The sequence below is a fragment of the Ictalurus punctatus genome, chromosome 5, assembly GCF_001660625.3.
Source record: "Ictalurus punctatus breed USDA103 chromosome 5, Coco_2.0, whole genome shotgun sequence".
NCBI lineage: Eukaryota > Metazoa > Chordata > Actinopteri > Siluriformes > Ictaluridae > Ictalurus > Ictalurus punctatus.
Genome location: NC_030420.2, coordinates 3552955 through 3568667, shown reverse-complemented (window position 1 = coordinate 3568667; position 15713 = coordinate 3552955). Strand labels below are relative to the sequence as shown.

General features: G+C 41.9%; 2 protein-coding genes and 1 long non-coding RNA gene across 3 annotated transcripts; 1 reads left to right on the top strand and 2 right to left on the bottom strand.

Annotated features, from left to right (window-relative positions):
• The first annotated feature begins 779 nt into the window (after positions 1 to 779).
• Positions 780 to 4760, top strand: LOC108265560 (dickkopf-related protein 4). Its single transcript, XM_017468043.3, has 4 exons — positions 780 to 974; positions 1838 to 1948; positions 2096 to 2168; positions 4498 to 4760. The coding sequence occupies exons 1-4, from the start codon at positions 870 to 872 to the stop codon at positions 4758 to 4760; spliced, it is 552 nt and encodes a 183-aa protein (XP_017323532.1). The 5' UTR covers positions 780 to 869.
• Positions 1240 to 4612, bottom strand: LOC128632831 (uncharacterized). The gene is made up of 3 exons (XR_008396407.1): positions 4528 to 4612; positions 2070 to 2159; positions 1240 to 1839 (listed from the first exon to the last, which is right to left on the bottom strand). It is a non-coding gene; the product is annotated as an uncharacterized LOC128632831 (long non-coding RNA).
• Positions 4761 to 9592: 4832 nt separating the features above from the next.
• ppiaa (peptidylprolyl isomerase Aa (cyclophilin A)) lies at positions 9593 to 14235 on the bottom strand. Its single transcript, XM_017468041.3, has 5 exons — positions 14037 to 14235; positions 12025 to 12055; positions 11831 to 11919; positions 10267 to 10439; positions 9593 to 9986 (listed from the first exon to the last, which is right to left on the bottom strand). The coding sequence occupies exons 1-5, from the start codon at positions 14103 to 14105 to the stop codon at positions 9854 to 9856; spliced, it is 495 nt and encodes a 164-aa protein (XP_017323530.1). The 5' UTR covers positions 14106 to 14235; the 3' UTR covers positions 9593 to 9853.
• Positions 14236 to 15713: the final 1478 nt, after the last annotated feature.

Sequence of the window (15713 nt, the reverse complement as noted above, 5' to 3'; positions counted from 1 at the left end):
ACTTTCTTCCTGCATCCATCACCTGCTTGGTGCTCAGTTTCCACTCACACACACTCACACACACACTCACACACACACTCACACGGTCAGTTAGCTCTTTAGGAGTAGACACCAAACCCTCCACATGGTTGACCATTTCAGCAGGACAGTCCAAACCAAAAATTTGTTTTTGTTGTTGTTTTTTTAAAAATCAGAGCGATAATGGGAGGCCGTCGTGTCTCCCTGCTCCTGTTAATCCTCGTCTGTCTTTGAAGTCTCGTCTCTCGGCCATCCTGTTTGAACAGGCTGGATAATTACAGTTCTCCCCAGGCTACCGTGGGCTGGAAATCCCACATTTAATGCGGGCTTGATCAGGAAACACGGCCTTGAACGGAAACGCTTTTCATCTCCCCTTGAACCTTCATTCAGTGGCCTGCTCGGGCCATTTAAAAGGAACATTAGCAGCCCTTGTAGATCAGTAAAGTCTAATCTTCTGGTAATTAACCGTCAGCTTAAAAAGGCCGCAAAGAAGCCGGCTCAAGCCGAGGGAACAGGTAAATCACCTGTTCCGGCGCAGGAAAGCGGCTCCCATCCGGGCCGTACTGATGCGGTTAATACACGGACCTCGTTCAAAGAGCTCAAATGGTTTTGATGACACACACACTTTTGTCAGAAGGTGTAACGTGTAAAAGAGCTTTTCATCTCCGGCGTACAGGTAGTAATTGACCTTAATTACCGCCCTAATGCCAGGCCTGTTATATAAACCATTCGGTTTTGACGTGTGTTCACAGTGCAGTCTGACGCAGAAGAGACACGGCCGTCTTTAACACATCTGGGAAGGTTCTTTCAAGCTCAGCTGAGAAACTGCCTTCAGCACGACTCTCCTCGCCATGTGGACACCTGCTGTTTTTGCGCTGTGCCTCACCTCAGCGGTTCTCTGCTTGGACTCCAACGAGATTCGCTCCTCCAGAGAGATTATCACGGACCCTGAGCCGGTAAGAGCACAACCTCATCCTCATCCTCCTCTTCCTCATCCTCACACTGACTCCACATCCAGAAATAACGCACCGCTTCGTGTGCTTCAATGAGTGTAAGAATGTTTTTTTTGTTGTTGTTTTGTTTTTTGTTTTTTTTTTAAAGTACGATGGTTTGTAAACAAACAAACAAATAAGTAAATAAACCAAGACGCACCGAAAATGTCTTGAAGACTTTTCTTTATTACGTTTGGACATTTAAAACGTATCACATCATTAATGACGCTGAGCAGAACTGTTCAGAAAAGTTATAAATAAATGATAAATTATTATAAAGGTAATCATTTAAAGATGCAAGTTCTATATTGTATACTTTAAAATAGCAAAACCATCAGAGAGAGATTTCACACGTTACAACAATGCACGATCAGGAAGACTCACAAAATGGTGGATATTAAGATATACACAGTAAACAAAAAAAAAAAATAAATAAAAAATCAACATGATATTTCTGATTATTATGTGGACATTTATTCTACTTGCCTCTAAAGTTGTTTACAGTTTTCCAGCTGTTGTTGTTGTTGTTTTTTTCTCTTCTTTTCTTTTTCTCCTCATATCTCTTTTCCCTCCATTTCTGAATGATAGTTTAGGTTCTCCCTGAATACTACCATGTCTTCTCATCGCCTGCTCCAGCTCTAATCTTTTTCCGCTTCAGGGCTTGTGATAGTTGTTTTCCGTTGTGGATTCTGATTCCCGCTGCTTGACAGTGTGAGCCTTGGTTAAGTATGGTGTAACAAACTAGACATCACTGTAATGAGCCAAGCAGGATGCAGACTTCATTCATTCCACATCACTCACTCTTACTTCTCTGCTGTCCCATAAAGCTCTTTACAAGAAACACAACAGCGATGCCGTCAGAGAAGGTTACCGTGAACGTGAGCGTCCATAACAACGTGAGACGACGACAGCAAAACCCAGAATGCACTAATCAGCAGGTTGGTACAGAAAATCACTAATAACTGGATCACTTCACACACTGCCTGATGTCTCATGATTGTTTTGGTTTTTTTTAAACCTCTGAAGTATGGAGAGGGTGAACTTACGCTGATCACTTACCTTACTTATCTCTTCCCTGAATCCAGGGAAACAGATGCAAGGGCACAAAGAAGAGACAAGGTCGTAAAAACAAGCCGGATGATACAGCCACTGAAAAAGGTAAAATAAATAAATAAATAAATAAATAAATAAATAAGAAACTCATACACAAAAATCAAAAATCTAGATTGTTTACAGGTCGTGTTGAAAATAAACTCACAGACCACAAATGTAACCATCTCACAACTTATCACAGTCCTCATTTGGTTTGGTTTGGAGGTTGTTGAATCACTGGACGTAGAAGAGATTTAATAGCTTATAGCGTATAGTGACAGTCACTTTAAAGAAGCGGTTTACAATTTTTCGAGTCCTCTTGCTGCCGGCAATGAAAACACGGACAGACCTTCTCTAGTCCACGCAATCTATTCTGAAACAACGTATGACTCAAGAGCTGTCTTTTTAAAGAACTATGTTTTAGCTGGAGCTCATTTCAGGGCCAGAATATGTATATGTATATATATATATATATATATATATATATATATATATATATATATATATATATATATATATATATATATATATTTCTAGAAGCCTAAAATGGAAGAAGTGATGCAAATTACGTTTTGTTTTTTCGTTCTTGAGAAATCTTTTAGACTACGTGATACAGATCCACAGGACCGTTCAAACATTACAAACGGCACCTTTAAATCCGACAGCCGCAAAATAAACTCAGGGCTAGAGTAAGCCGTAATTCTAGCCAGCATCAGTTCTACAAGGATCCATATCTAGATCCATAAAGCTGACAAACCTGAAAATGGGCCAAAGCACTGATTTGACCATCCCCTGGCTTGTCTGGGAAAAAAAGTCTAGCTTTTATTTAAAATGTGACAACTTTTTAAACCTTGTGCACACAACTAGTTCTGTTTTTAACACGTACAGTTGTATATTGCACAACTCTTGGTATAATGTACAGTATTATATCATTGCTATTACATATATATTATCTATTCATGTCACTGGAAGATTCAGACATCATTTTATTCTACTTGTACGATGACGATAAAGGAATTTCATTCACAGTGATGAAGGACTTATCAGCGGGTAGTGTTGCTGCCTCACAGCTCCAGGGTGCCCCGTTCTTTCAATGTCCGTTTGGGTTTCCTTCAGGTTTTCCGTTTATCCTGACACCTCACGGTAACGTCAGTACGTGGATTGGCTACAATAAATTGGCCGTGTGTGTGAATGTGTGTGAATATTGCCTTGCGTTTGTCTGGAGTCCCATTCATGGTGTATTCCCCCGGGATAGGCACCGTATCCACCATGACCCTAGCTAGGATAAAGTTCTAACAGGTGTATACAGACACGATACAAAACACAGGACTAAATTTATAAAGCAATAAGTGATCGCAAGGCTTGGCGTAAAGCGGTGTGCTTAGAATCGCTTTACACGTGATAATATTACGTTACAACAATATGGTGAGATCCAGTGTTTGATGAATTATTCAACTTATTAATAATACTCTCAATAAACTATTCGTCTGCCACACGATGTAGTCCATTAACCTTTAGCTTTGGTTGCTAAGCAACCCAACGACTTTTCTACTGCATTTCGTAGAATGATCGATGGCTCCGTCCTGCCTTCGGAAGTCCTGTCAGAAATATCGTAGTTACAAGGTTTACGCACAAAAACGCTACTACTATATGACCATAATTATAACTGGTATTTGGGGGAATATAGGGTGTGTCAATTTAATAAATAAATAAATAGATAAAAATTTTAAAAAAAGAAATCGCAGTCCACAATATGCATGTGACTATTGCAACAGACAGTTTAGGCTTAGCGGTTAGCACGTTTGCCTCGGGGTTGGGGGTTCAAATCCTACCTCCGCCCTATGTGTGCGGAGTTTGCATGTTCTCCCTGTGCCTCGAGGGTTTCCTCTGGTACTCCGGTTTCCTCCCCCAGTTCAAAGAAATGTGTTGCAGGTTGTATGGCATTCCCAAATTGTCCGTGGTGTCCGAATGTGTGTGTGATTGTGCCCTGTAATGAGTGGATAACCTGTCCACGATGTCCCCTGCCTTGTGCCCCGAGTCCCCTGGGAAATGCACCCATCCATGACCCCTGTGACCCTGTGTAGGGAAAGCAGTATGGAAAATGGATGGAATGGCCCTGTTTAGTCCTTTATTCTCTTTCAGGAAGGCAAAACTAAACTTTAAAAAAATTTGACAAAATTTGACAAAACCTGTGAACTCGTACGCACGAAGTTCCGAGGAGGACTTGAAGGCAGCACGACATTAAGTGTAATGGCCACAGGTGTGCGTATATCAAGGATTTTTTGTTTGTTTGTATTAAACAACGGCTTCAAACGAGGCTTTTAGCCAATCATATTTGAGAACCGTTTTTATAATAGTTTATAATTTATTAAACGTGACTTATTTCCACCCACAGGGGCGAAGAGGGGTGAGTGCGTGCGCTCACGTGACTGTGAAGAGGGCTGGTGCTGTGTTCAATTCCCCAGCGGAGGACGGTGCCAGAGGGTTCCTCAGGAAGGCGAGATGTGCACTTTAGGAGGGCCACCCAAATCTAAATCCCGCAGAATTTTTAAGCGCTGCGCCTGCACGGCGGGTCTGAACTGTCTCCGGAAGCCTGGCAGCCCCAAGGGACAAGGAGAGTGCGGCGTTCATGGAAGGGAACAAGACAATCCGCATTAGGGTGTCTGAAGCGGAAAACGCTAACGGCTTCTCGGGCAGTACCCGGATGCTGACTGTGTCCCAATCTGTGGCTGTGTGATTTTTCATCAAGTTTCCATGAATCCCCAGCATTTATTATTATTATTTTTATAGTTAGCAAGCGGTACACCTCAAGTGTGTGTTGTAAGCTAGCATACTCAAATAACTCATAAATATGGGGTTAAAAAAAAAAGTATAATAACACTAGTCCTGATCCCTAGAAGGTATTAGATGCTGAACAGATTAATATTTGACTAAATTTACACAGAACATGAGGTGAATACTTCGATCTATATTCACTCAGCTATTCATCGTTTGGTTTAGCTGAGGTACGGAAACCCTAAGCGGCCATGCATTATTCATTTTTGTTGTTGTTTTCTCGTGATCTCGACTTAATTTTCTCGTGATCTCAACATAACATAAAGCTGTTTTCTCACGACATCATTTCATCCCGAGAAAATCTTGCGCTTTGTGATTGGGATTGGTGTTACATGCGCGTTGGCATCTTCGCCATCATAAATATAACAACTGGCCAGTGTAGAGATTGATCTCCGCATTAAGAGAGAGGGGTGTGTGGGTCCTTCTCAAGCGTCCGACACTAATGTGGAAGTCGTCGATCCCGCAGGGATGAGGTGTTTTTGTAGGCCACCCCGGAAGTCAGCGTCACCCCGGATCCCTCGACAGAAATCCAATAGGATATTTCCATTGGCTTTTGGATTATTGCAGAAATTAAACTCTGTGACCAACAAAACTTTATGATTCTTACACGTTTTGTTCATTAAGATAATCTTCACAAATGAACACAACTTTTATGAATTTCGAAGCCTAGATACACTCGACAGAAGTAAAAAAAAAGCTAAAGTTAGGCTATAACCCGAACTACACCACGGTCACGACTTCAACGTCACCACCGCTACGCTTCCGACAACTCTTTCAATCTTTATTTAAAAAACACTGCAATTGGAAAGTACTATAAATTGATCAATCTACAAGTTGGAAAGTTGTGTTGGAATAGTCTGCAAGAGTGCGAGTATAAACACAACGAGGGTGTAGTAGATGAGTTTTCCTGCTCGGCGTGATGACGTTTAATCTCTCCGTCGACCTCCGTAGTCCCGTTTAGCCACTTGTTAGCAACCGTCTTTATCAAGACATGTAAAAGCTTTTTTTTAAAAAATCCTGAGTGGGGTATCAGTGTTGTATTTTCTGTCGTAGTATAAAAAACGTGAATATATCTTGAGCTTGTGTTAACCACAGACCTTATTTCAGGCATTTAACCAAAAACCCATTCAAAAAACCCCACTGACTTTGGGTCGATGGATGTCGAGTACGCAGAAAAATTCAATCGAGATCACGAGAAAACAAGAAAGAAAAAAATGAATGACGCATGGCCGTTGAGGGCTTCCGTAGTCTAGGGCTGAAGACAGGTTTCTAAAATATTTTTGTGCTCTAGCAAGTGAATGTGTAACGTTTGAATGTAAGCTGATAGGCTAAGACACGTTGTTCGGTGACCAAATTTTGCTTTAATGTGATTGATTAGCATCGTGCAGACTGCGCGTCTGAATCATGTCTGAATCACAGCTTTCGCCTCAGACCTCGCTACGCTCGCCTGTTGAGCTGTTAAACTTTCACACAGGCTTGAGAAAGCGTTTTTTGTGACACTCGGACACACTGAGGTATTAAAAACAGTTAAAAACAGTCCTAGCGTCACGGCGTAGGTTAATCGCTTTCTTCCTCGGCAGTTTGATGGTGTACGCTTTATTTCATTTCAAACTGTTCTCTGTTGATTTTATAAGTTCGCTAAAAGCCATGCTAGCCGTCAACAATTTTGTGACATTAAATGAATGCTTAAGAAAGAACAAATAATTTAATTTACACGATCAGCCAGTTGGTCCAGAGTTTGCTTCTTTATTTTGAACGAATCAAGAAATAAACTTGCGGGACAGCCACGGGACAGTCTCGGCCGATCGAGCGTAAAAGCTGACTAAACCGTCCATTTAATCCTCATGTATGTGAAATCGTGTTTTAAAGCTATTATATTATTATCATTATGACTACATAAATATATATTTACCTTTTTGAATGTAGGACGTGCTCGTTTACTCAGCACGGCCATCATTTCACTCTCTAACGGATGGTATTGAAGAATCGAGTCGTGGTTCGAGCACTTGTTTTAGAGCGAAATATGTTGGATTTAAGCTTTAAAAGGAAATTATTCTAAACGATTACATTTCTGCTACTTTCTAACGCTGGTGTCTTGTATTATTTACAGTGTTTAGTGTTATGAAAACACGACTTTCAATTATTCCTTTGTGGAAGTCTTTGTGTATTGATTTACCTTTTTTTTTTTTAAACAACTTTTGTCGCCACCTAGAGTCAACAATGCAGAAATGCATGTAGTCCCCAGGAGGAGAATTAGGAGGACACACCCAGCTTGACACACACACCCAGCTTGACACACACACACACACACACACACACCACAAACCCTTTTCTTCTCAAAACGGCTGCACTGCAGAGACACGGATAATAAATCTGCACAACGTCTTTATTGTTTTTAAAGTCAGGAACTTTCTGTCCTGCCTCTTTACGGTCTCAGATTGCACAGAAGCAGATCTCTTTACCCCAAGTCCGGGTAATTAAACCAGCAGCAGTGTTCACTAAGAGCTAGGGTTACTCTTTACGCTTCCCAGCTGTCCACTAGGACGTGTTGGACAGTGCTGAGAAACCAGCACCGCGCCGGCGTTGGAGAAATCAGACACCCGCAGCTGAAAGGATCCGGGCTGAATTGGTCTCGGCAGAAACTCGAGCTTGGTTTCGTTCAGCTGCTGTGTGGAAAAAAATCCAGACACACCTGTTCAACTCCACCGCATCACACCGACTACAGCGTGTGCAAGTTACAGGATTAAGTAAGGAGTAACGGACACGGGGTACCACCCAGACGTTGATCTTTTTCCTATAACGGCACAACCCGAAGCGTTTTATTCTTCTCATACTACAACATTTTGCAGAGTAGAATTCATTTCTAGTGACATTTTTATATCTGCGAAACAAGTTAGTTCCTGCTATCGCTTATGTTACAGCAGGTATGAAGCCGTTCCCTCACCAGCCAATCACTTTATCTCTACAAGTTAATAAGAACAAAAAAAAATTAACTTTGGTACAGCGACTACCAACGGGAGGGGAGACAGCAGAGCGCACGTGATCGGTGATCCGCCATGCCTCCTGCCCGCCAGTCCGAATTGTTTCGTGGAGCCAGACAGTCCGGTGCTCGTGCTTTTACCGCAGTGGCAAAGAGCAGACACACACACCCCACCAGTCAAAAGTTTGTGGACACTCGACTGAAATGTTTCTCACGATCTTAAAAAGCCTTCGATCTGAAGGTGTGATTAAACGTGTGAAATCGGTGTCGCAGACGAAAATATAATCGTGCCGACGTACGTTTCTTTCATTAGAAAACGAACATTTTATTTACAAAAAAAATTATTTATTTAAACAGACGACTCAAGTGAAATATTCTGAAAAGCAGCCGATAAGCGTCCGGCTTCGGTGTGAACTCCTTTAATACTGTCTAAAAATCATCTCCTCCTTGAGGAAATTCCTCAAGACATCGGGTGAGAAAACGCCACGAATACATTTCTGGAAATTCTCTGCAAAAATAGCGTTTACATGGAACATGCTAAAATACTAAATTATTTAGATTTTTTTTTTTTTCCTCACAATTCCCATAGTTCCATTTGTGCTACTCCAGATTTCGGATGACTTTATTATTCTAAAATTGGGGGGAAAATAAAATTAAAGAACTAGTGTGTCTAAACTTTTGACCAGTAGAGAGAGAATATAATATAATATAATATAATATAATATAATATAATATAATATATATATATATACACATACACATACACACACACACACACACAGTCGAATGCTAGTTGCACCACCCACTAACAAATGTTACTATGACAACCAGTAGTAGGAACGCCTACTGGTAACTTCATAGTACGAGTGGCAGCGATAAAAATCGCTGTGTGAACGTACCTTTATTATTCGGCTACATGGTGAGGTTTTTCATGTTTCTGTGTCCTAAACCACACCAGCTTGTGTATGTGTGTGTGTATTTAACTGCTAATGGGTTCAGGTGGATATTTACGGAAAAGTGAGAGCGAGTTCCATTAAGGCACTTCCATACTTGCTGGTTTTCATCAATCCTAGCTACACACTAACTTAGCCTGGCTTGCTCTCCAGATCCTCTGGCGGTGAAGTTGTTTTCTTTTTGCTGTAGATTTAGAGACAGAAAAAAGAAGAGAAGTGGAGCTGCTTGTTGGACTTTACTGTATGCAGTGTTAGTTATTCAACATACTGGCAACAAAATGTTTGCTTCAACATGGCGTTAAAACTCCTTGTAGTCACACACCAACAAGATACTTCCCTCCCCCACCACCAGCACTTTGTCCATGTTTTTTGCAACCTGATTGGTCAGGAGGTGCTTGATGTCACTCTGAAAAGCTGAATTTTGTTCGACTTTGAAGCTCCACTGTGACGAAATGGGAAAAAAACAAAGAAAAAACAACCCCAAAACACAACCGCTGACACTACGTCTTGGCTGACATTTCCAGAGCGCTCAGAACGTAGATAATTTAGCCAAATTATTTCACCGCATAACCGTCATGCTATGCTACTACTGCCCTATCGTACTGAAATGGAATTTTATCAGCTAGCTGAGAAAGTTCCTAGCTAGTCTAGGAAATTTATTAGCTAGGATCAAACCACCCATTTTAGCACACAAGAGCAAGAAGTGAGAAATGTCTCGGAGCTCGTTGTTCCCCCTTTTTATTTTCAGATTTTGATACATGAATCTCACAGCCCGTGGGCTTCTACTTTCGAATGAAAATGAAAACGATCTTAAAAAAAAAAAAAATTAAAGAAAAGAAAAAAGAGGCAACTCGTGAGTGGACGGTGTAAGGGAAATAGATTAGCGGGTGTCGAAGCAGGACAGGAACGCAGCGATTTGAGCAGTGTTTCACGGGGACTAAGAGATCAGGGTGTGCAGGAGACGTGGGTAGGACAGGAAGCGTCTAGAGCTGGCCGCAATCGGCGATGACGATCTGGGCGCTGGTTTTGCCGCTGTTGCTGCCGTAGCCCTCCACCTTCTTGATGACTTCCATACCCTCCACGACCTGACCGAAGACCACGTGCTTCCCATCCAGCCTGATGGGACACAAAGCAGTCCGTCCAGGGTTTCAGAGCTTTAAAATCATGAATGCTACATTTATCAAACCAAATCACAAGGGATAAGCTCCTAAATTCATGCAGAGCTTCAAACCTATGAAATGACTAGGCCGTCCTCACGGTCCAGTTTCGTTTACACCGTCTATGCTGAAGTCATAGTATAATACGTAAACCTTCCTCCATCTAGAATAAGCCTCGGGACAGGTCCAACACTGAAATTCTAATCCAAGTTTATTAGCAAATAAAAATAAAAACTGACCAGCTGGTGTTCGCTGTACAGATGAAGAACTGCGAGCCGTTGGTGTTGGGTCCGGCGTTGGCCATGGACAGGCAGCCAGCCCCCGTGTGCTTCAGAGAGAAGTTCTCGTCCTCGAATTTGTGGCCGTAGATGGACTTGCCACCGGTTCCGTTGTGGTTTGTGAAGTCGCCACCCTGCAAACGTTCAGTGTTAATGGGGACGGAGCAGCCGAAACACTTCAGACACACTTCCCAATGTGTAAAACGTCTGCATGATGGTGTACGAACTGGAATTTCCAATCCGTATGGAGATGCTATGGTAAAATGGTTTCCCCAACAGTGTGGACACAAATATCGGATTATTTATTTATTTATTTAAATCAGCCCTGAGCCGCTTTCGTTTGCCGTCCTAAATCGGATATACATCTGATATATGGCCACGTGACATGAACGCGATGGGAATTTACGTGGCTTTTTCTTAACACGTTGGCCGATTTTCATGATTAATAAAAATTAACGTTTTTAACACGATTCCCAAAATGTTCTAAATGAGACTGTTCGTGTTTTTATATTATATTGTACATACACATATATATATATATATATATATATATATGCATGCATATTTCACATTTTAATTAAAACATCCATGAATGCTATTTGAAAAGCGCCTCCTACAGCCTGCGCTACTCCCAAGCACTACGCGCTTCGATTCGAAACAAAACAAAACAACAACGCAAAGATAAAACAGGCTGCATTTCGTCGAAGGACTGAGCTCGAAGCAAAGAAATGTTCGAATATCACTTCGGTGATATGGAATTGGTGAGGATGAACACGGCTAACTCTGATGAGCGATGTATGTTTTCTTTCTCAAACGGCGGACTTGTTTGGTCAGTGTTTTCGATTTAACAAACGAACGTGTCTGCATGTCGGTTGGTCTAAAGCGAATACTTGTATACACAGTACAACTCGTTTAAAGGCAAGAAGTTTTACTTTGTTTATTTGTGATGCTGTGCGCAACCATGCTGTTTTGACGTCACTCCGTACACGGGGAAGGAACTCGGATTTGAGAAGATAACCCCACGCGGACTTCTCGGTTGCGGTGGCATTTCATGTCATGAAAGTCTCCATTAGCTGTCGAGAAAGAAGGGTTCACCAAAGTTGTGCAAAAATAGTTAGCAAATAGTGCAAGTAATGTCTTTTTTTTTTTTTTAAATAAAAAAATATCCTTTATTGAAAAGAACAATTGCTTGCACTATTTGCTATAGATGCTGCCGTTACTATTTTAAATAAATGTAAACAAAAAAACGCCAAAAACTTTATAAATAAATTGCGTCAATTTTTCTTCAATTGCATTGTGTAAGAACAAGAATCGAAATCGTAATTGAGAACCGTTCATAAATTTGGGAGGGGGACGATGACATTATTTATTTATTTATTTATTTATTTATTTTGCAATGTTTCCCAGCCCTACTGTCCATTGCTGGCAGTGCAGAGAAATAATCGAGGACAGGAACAGTATGTTCGGTGGAAGGACGGTGAAATTGGTGCTAGAAAGTTTGGTTCTCCAACGAAAAGACCCGTACCTGGCACATGAAATTAGGGATGACACGGTGGAAGGTGGAGCCTTTGTAGCCGAAGCCAGGCTGCCCCGTGCACAGCTGCCTGAAGTTCTCTGCAAACACACACACACAACTTACTGCTTATAATTTTCTTTCAAGGTTTAATTTAGATAGACATGTGTAAAGGGGATTTGGGGGGGGCGGGGGGGTAGTCGTACCTGCTGTCCTGGGGACGACATCAGCTCTCAGCTGTTAAAAAAATAAAAAATAACACAAATATATACACATTTCATACTTTAAAAGTCTGGTCAAAATACAAACCCATGCCCAAAAACAGTTCTCTACAAATAGGCCAAAGTGCCTCCTTGACTAGCTGCTCCCAAAAATAGTGCAGGACGCAGTGGACAGGGTGTGGCTTCAGACACAAGCAGACCAGCAAGCAGTGCACATCCTGGATCTCATGCACGTCTGCAGTCTAGCATAATCTGTCGGTGGGCAGTGACGTGCCCAGATCACGTGACTCGATTTATGACGGTTCCGAGAGCAACTTGAAAGCGTGTGCGCGCTCGAACGCGCAGCAGCTATGAGGTATGCGGTCGGGCGGGGACGCGCACAAGGGCTACATTTACACACGTGCGCGCGCGCGCACACACACACATCCCTGTATTCATACTTCCTTATCATAAAAGAAGTGCCACGGATTACAAAGGGAACAATAATAATAATAAATAATAATGATAACAGTAATAGTAAGCGGTCTGTGTGGTACAGGTAATCGTTTTAAGATTCAGTATTAGTATATATTATATATACACATACACAGTATATGCGCGCGAAAGAAGGAAGGGGGGGGGGGGGGGGGAGCTGACCACGTGCGCAATCATTCACACCGGTTTCCGGGTTTATATGTTTAAACCAAAATGTCGCATTTCACAACAATACCTACACAACTGGTGTACATCCTTCTGATCCCCATACCTTAACATTTTTTTTTTTATAAAGAAAGGCGGGGTTCTCGGTGAGAATTCTCCGCAGCGCCTCAAGGACGCGCTCGAACTCGCGCGCGCGCGTGCCCCCGCAACACCCCCCCCCCCCCCCCCCCCCTTCTGCACTATAGAACTTTCCAGAACATTTATAAATTAATTCATGGACAGCTCCACGGAGGATAATGGAGTGGGGGGGGTGGGGGGGAACGGTCTCTCTGGAGACAGCTTTATTATTCACAAATTTATTTATAAATTATTTTATTAGAGGGTTCGCTGTTCGGTTAGATTCTGATGTAGTTAAATAATCAACAAATGAATGAAATTAGACGATAAAACAAACAAAGACAAACGAAGCGTCCGTCGGTTCATGTGTGCCGCATAGCACGACGCATTTAACCTGTCAGATTAAAGCCTGTCTAAACTGTCATTGTAATGAACACCCAGAGGCGTCTAATTAAGCAATTAAAGCGTTTTATATACCTCAGGAATTAAGAAAAAAATTATATATATATATAAAAATAAAAGAATCTAGCGCTTTAGTGCGTACGCCACTAAAAACAATAAAAGATACCGTTCGCTGAGTTAGCCACGTTAGCGATGCTTACATTTCATCTCATCCAGACGTTCTGGAGGATGTCGGCTGCTAAATTAATCCAGGAAATAAATACGGTCTCCCCACCAAAATAAATAAGTAAATAAATAATACAGCGTATTGTCCGTAAAATCAACACACACTGGCTGTGTATAAGCGCAAAAAAATAATAAAAAGAACTGATTTGCATTAAGGGTTTTGAGCAGAGATAACCAGCCAGTTTGTCACAATGCAGCCTGGAAGAAAGAGCTTTGCTTTAAGCTAAATATAGTCATATTAGGGATGTTTTTATAAAGCAAACTGGCTGCAAGGTTGGTGCAATCCGTGGCACTGAGCATCATCTGTCTCTCTACTAAATACCTGGAGTGTGCCGTAACACCGGCGTTCAAGTTCAACTACACACAATGAATGAATTGAAAGAATAAACAGCAGAAAAATGGAATAAAGGATGCAGGCTAGGACAAGTCAATGGTCAGGCGCTGGCGCAAACACACCCCAGTGGAAAAGCACAGCCATTTCTATTATACTATACTATACTATACTATACTATACTATAGTAAAGTTCACAATACGGAATAATAATAATAATAATAATAATGATAATAATAATAATAAACAAAAACATTTATATATATATATATTTATATCCTACCTCCATAATCACTCTGCCGAGCGGGTTTCCACCTGCAGTGATGTCGAAGAAAACTCTAGGGTTTGCCATTATTTATTTTTATTTTTTGATTAAAATATATATATTTATATATTAATTTAAATGATGCTCGAACTGGGAATCTTTTGTCTCGCCCAGACGGGTCGCTATGGTCTCGGAAATGGAGGAGAAAGGGAAAAGGGGCCGGCGTAAGGTTTATAAGTGTCAGGGGCGGGTTTCTAGAGCGCTGTGCGAAAGCTCGCGTCCAATGAGAACACGGAAGTAGGATGAGTGACGTAGCGAGCAGCCAATCAAACCGTGCGCGCGAAGGTGGACGTCATCGAAAGTGGCACAATCACAAAATGGTGTATTAGGATAGAGTACACGGCTTCCAATCTACGTTATGTAGTGTTGTGTAGAGGATGATAGAGCCATGAAAGCTCTAAAAGGTTAACTTTACAGGAAATAAAACTTTTCTGTACCTTTCCACACCACAGTATAGTAAATAATAAGTAAATAATATGAGTGACCTGTGTTCTTCAGAAAATTCTGCTCCGCACCACACGGTCATTCGTCAAGTGTCCAGTAACTGCTGGTTTGGGGCACGGTGGATCCGGAGTCTGGGTGTGAGACGGGGACGCACCCCGAACCGGACGCCGGAGCGCTGCTAGACACCACATACAAATTCGCACCCTCATTCACACCTAGCGGCGATTTAGCATAGCCAGTCAGGGGGCCTTGCATGTTTTTCAGGAGGTAGGAGAAAACCAGAGAACCCAGAGGAAACCCACATGGACACGGGGAGATGATAAAAACCTCCATACAGACAGTAACCCGAGCAGCACAGTTCACACACAACATACGTTGAAATCATACAATACGTAGACATACAGATACACATGCTTATGCATATGGGACTGCAGGAGTAAGCAATACGGAGCCCCAGGGGACACTGTAATATCACGTTTTGCTTTTAAGTGGATATTTGCAGGTCTCCGTTCTTAAATATACCATCAAATCCAAAGTTATTGGCACCCTATGTGTGACAACATAAAATATTATATCAATCTACCTATACACACACACACACACACATACATATACACTCACACCTCACTCAAAGGTCATACACAGCATTCATAATCTAATGCTAAACAGATTTTTGTGTTATTTGACAAAGAAAAAACTAATAACCGATACAGTGGAGTTTTCCGTAATGAGAAATTTCATTAAGGAAGGAGTATTCAGTGTCAACAGTAAGGAAATTTGATCCATGTTCATCTTTTATAGTTTATGGGGGTTAAAACTGTACAATTCTAAAACTGTCATATTTTGTCCCTCCTCCTGGTTAACAGGTTCAACTTACACCTCCAGGATTGGCGGTCCGATTCCCGCCGCTGCCCTGTGTGTGTGGAGTTTGCATGTTCTCCCCGTGCTGCGGGGGTGGGGTTTCCTCCGGGTACTCCGTTTTCCTCCCATGGTCCTGAAGGGCATGTCTAAAGTGTCCGTAGTGTATGAACGGGTGTGTGAATATGTACATGATTGTGTCCTGCGATGGACTGGCACCCTGTCCAGGATGTACCCCAGCTTGTGCCCAATGCTCCCTGGGATAGGCTGCAGGTTCCCCGAGACCCTGTAGGATAAGCGGTATAGATGTGCAGGTCTGTACCCTTAGTGTTA

Coding starts and splice junctions, on each gene's coding strand:
- LOC108265560 (XM_017468043.3), top strand. CDS start 870: ATGTGGACACCTGCTGTTTTTGCGCTGTGCCTCACCTCAGCGGTTCTC. Junction 1,949..2,095: donor CAGAATGCACTAATCAGCAG/GTTGGTACAGAA, acceptor CCCTGAATCCAG/GGAAACAGATGCAAGGGCAC. Junction 2,169..4,497: donor TGATACAGCCACTGAAAAAG/GTAAAATAAATA, acceptor TTCCACCCACAG/GGGCGAAGAGGGGTGAGTGC.
- ppiaa (XM_017468041.3), bottom strand. CDS start 14,105: ATGGCAAACCCTAGAGTTTTCTTCGACATCACTGCAGGTGGAAACCCG. Junction 12,056..14,036: donor TCGGCAGAGTGATTATGGAG/GTAGGATATAAA, acceptor TTTTTTTAACAG/CTGAGAGCTGATGTCGTCCC. Junction 9,987..10,266: donor TGTACAGCGAACACCAGCTG/GTCAGTTTTTAT, acceptor GTGTCCCATCAG/GCTGGATGGGAAGCACGTGG.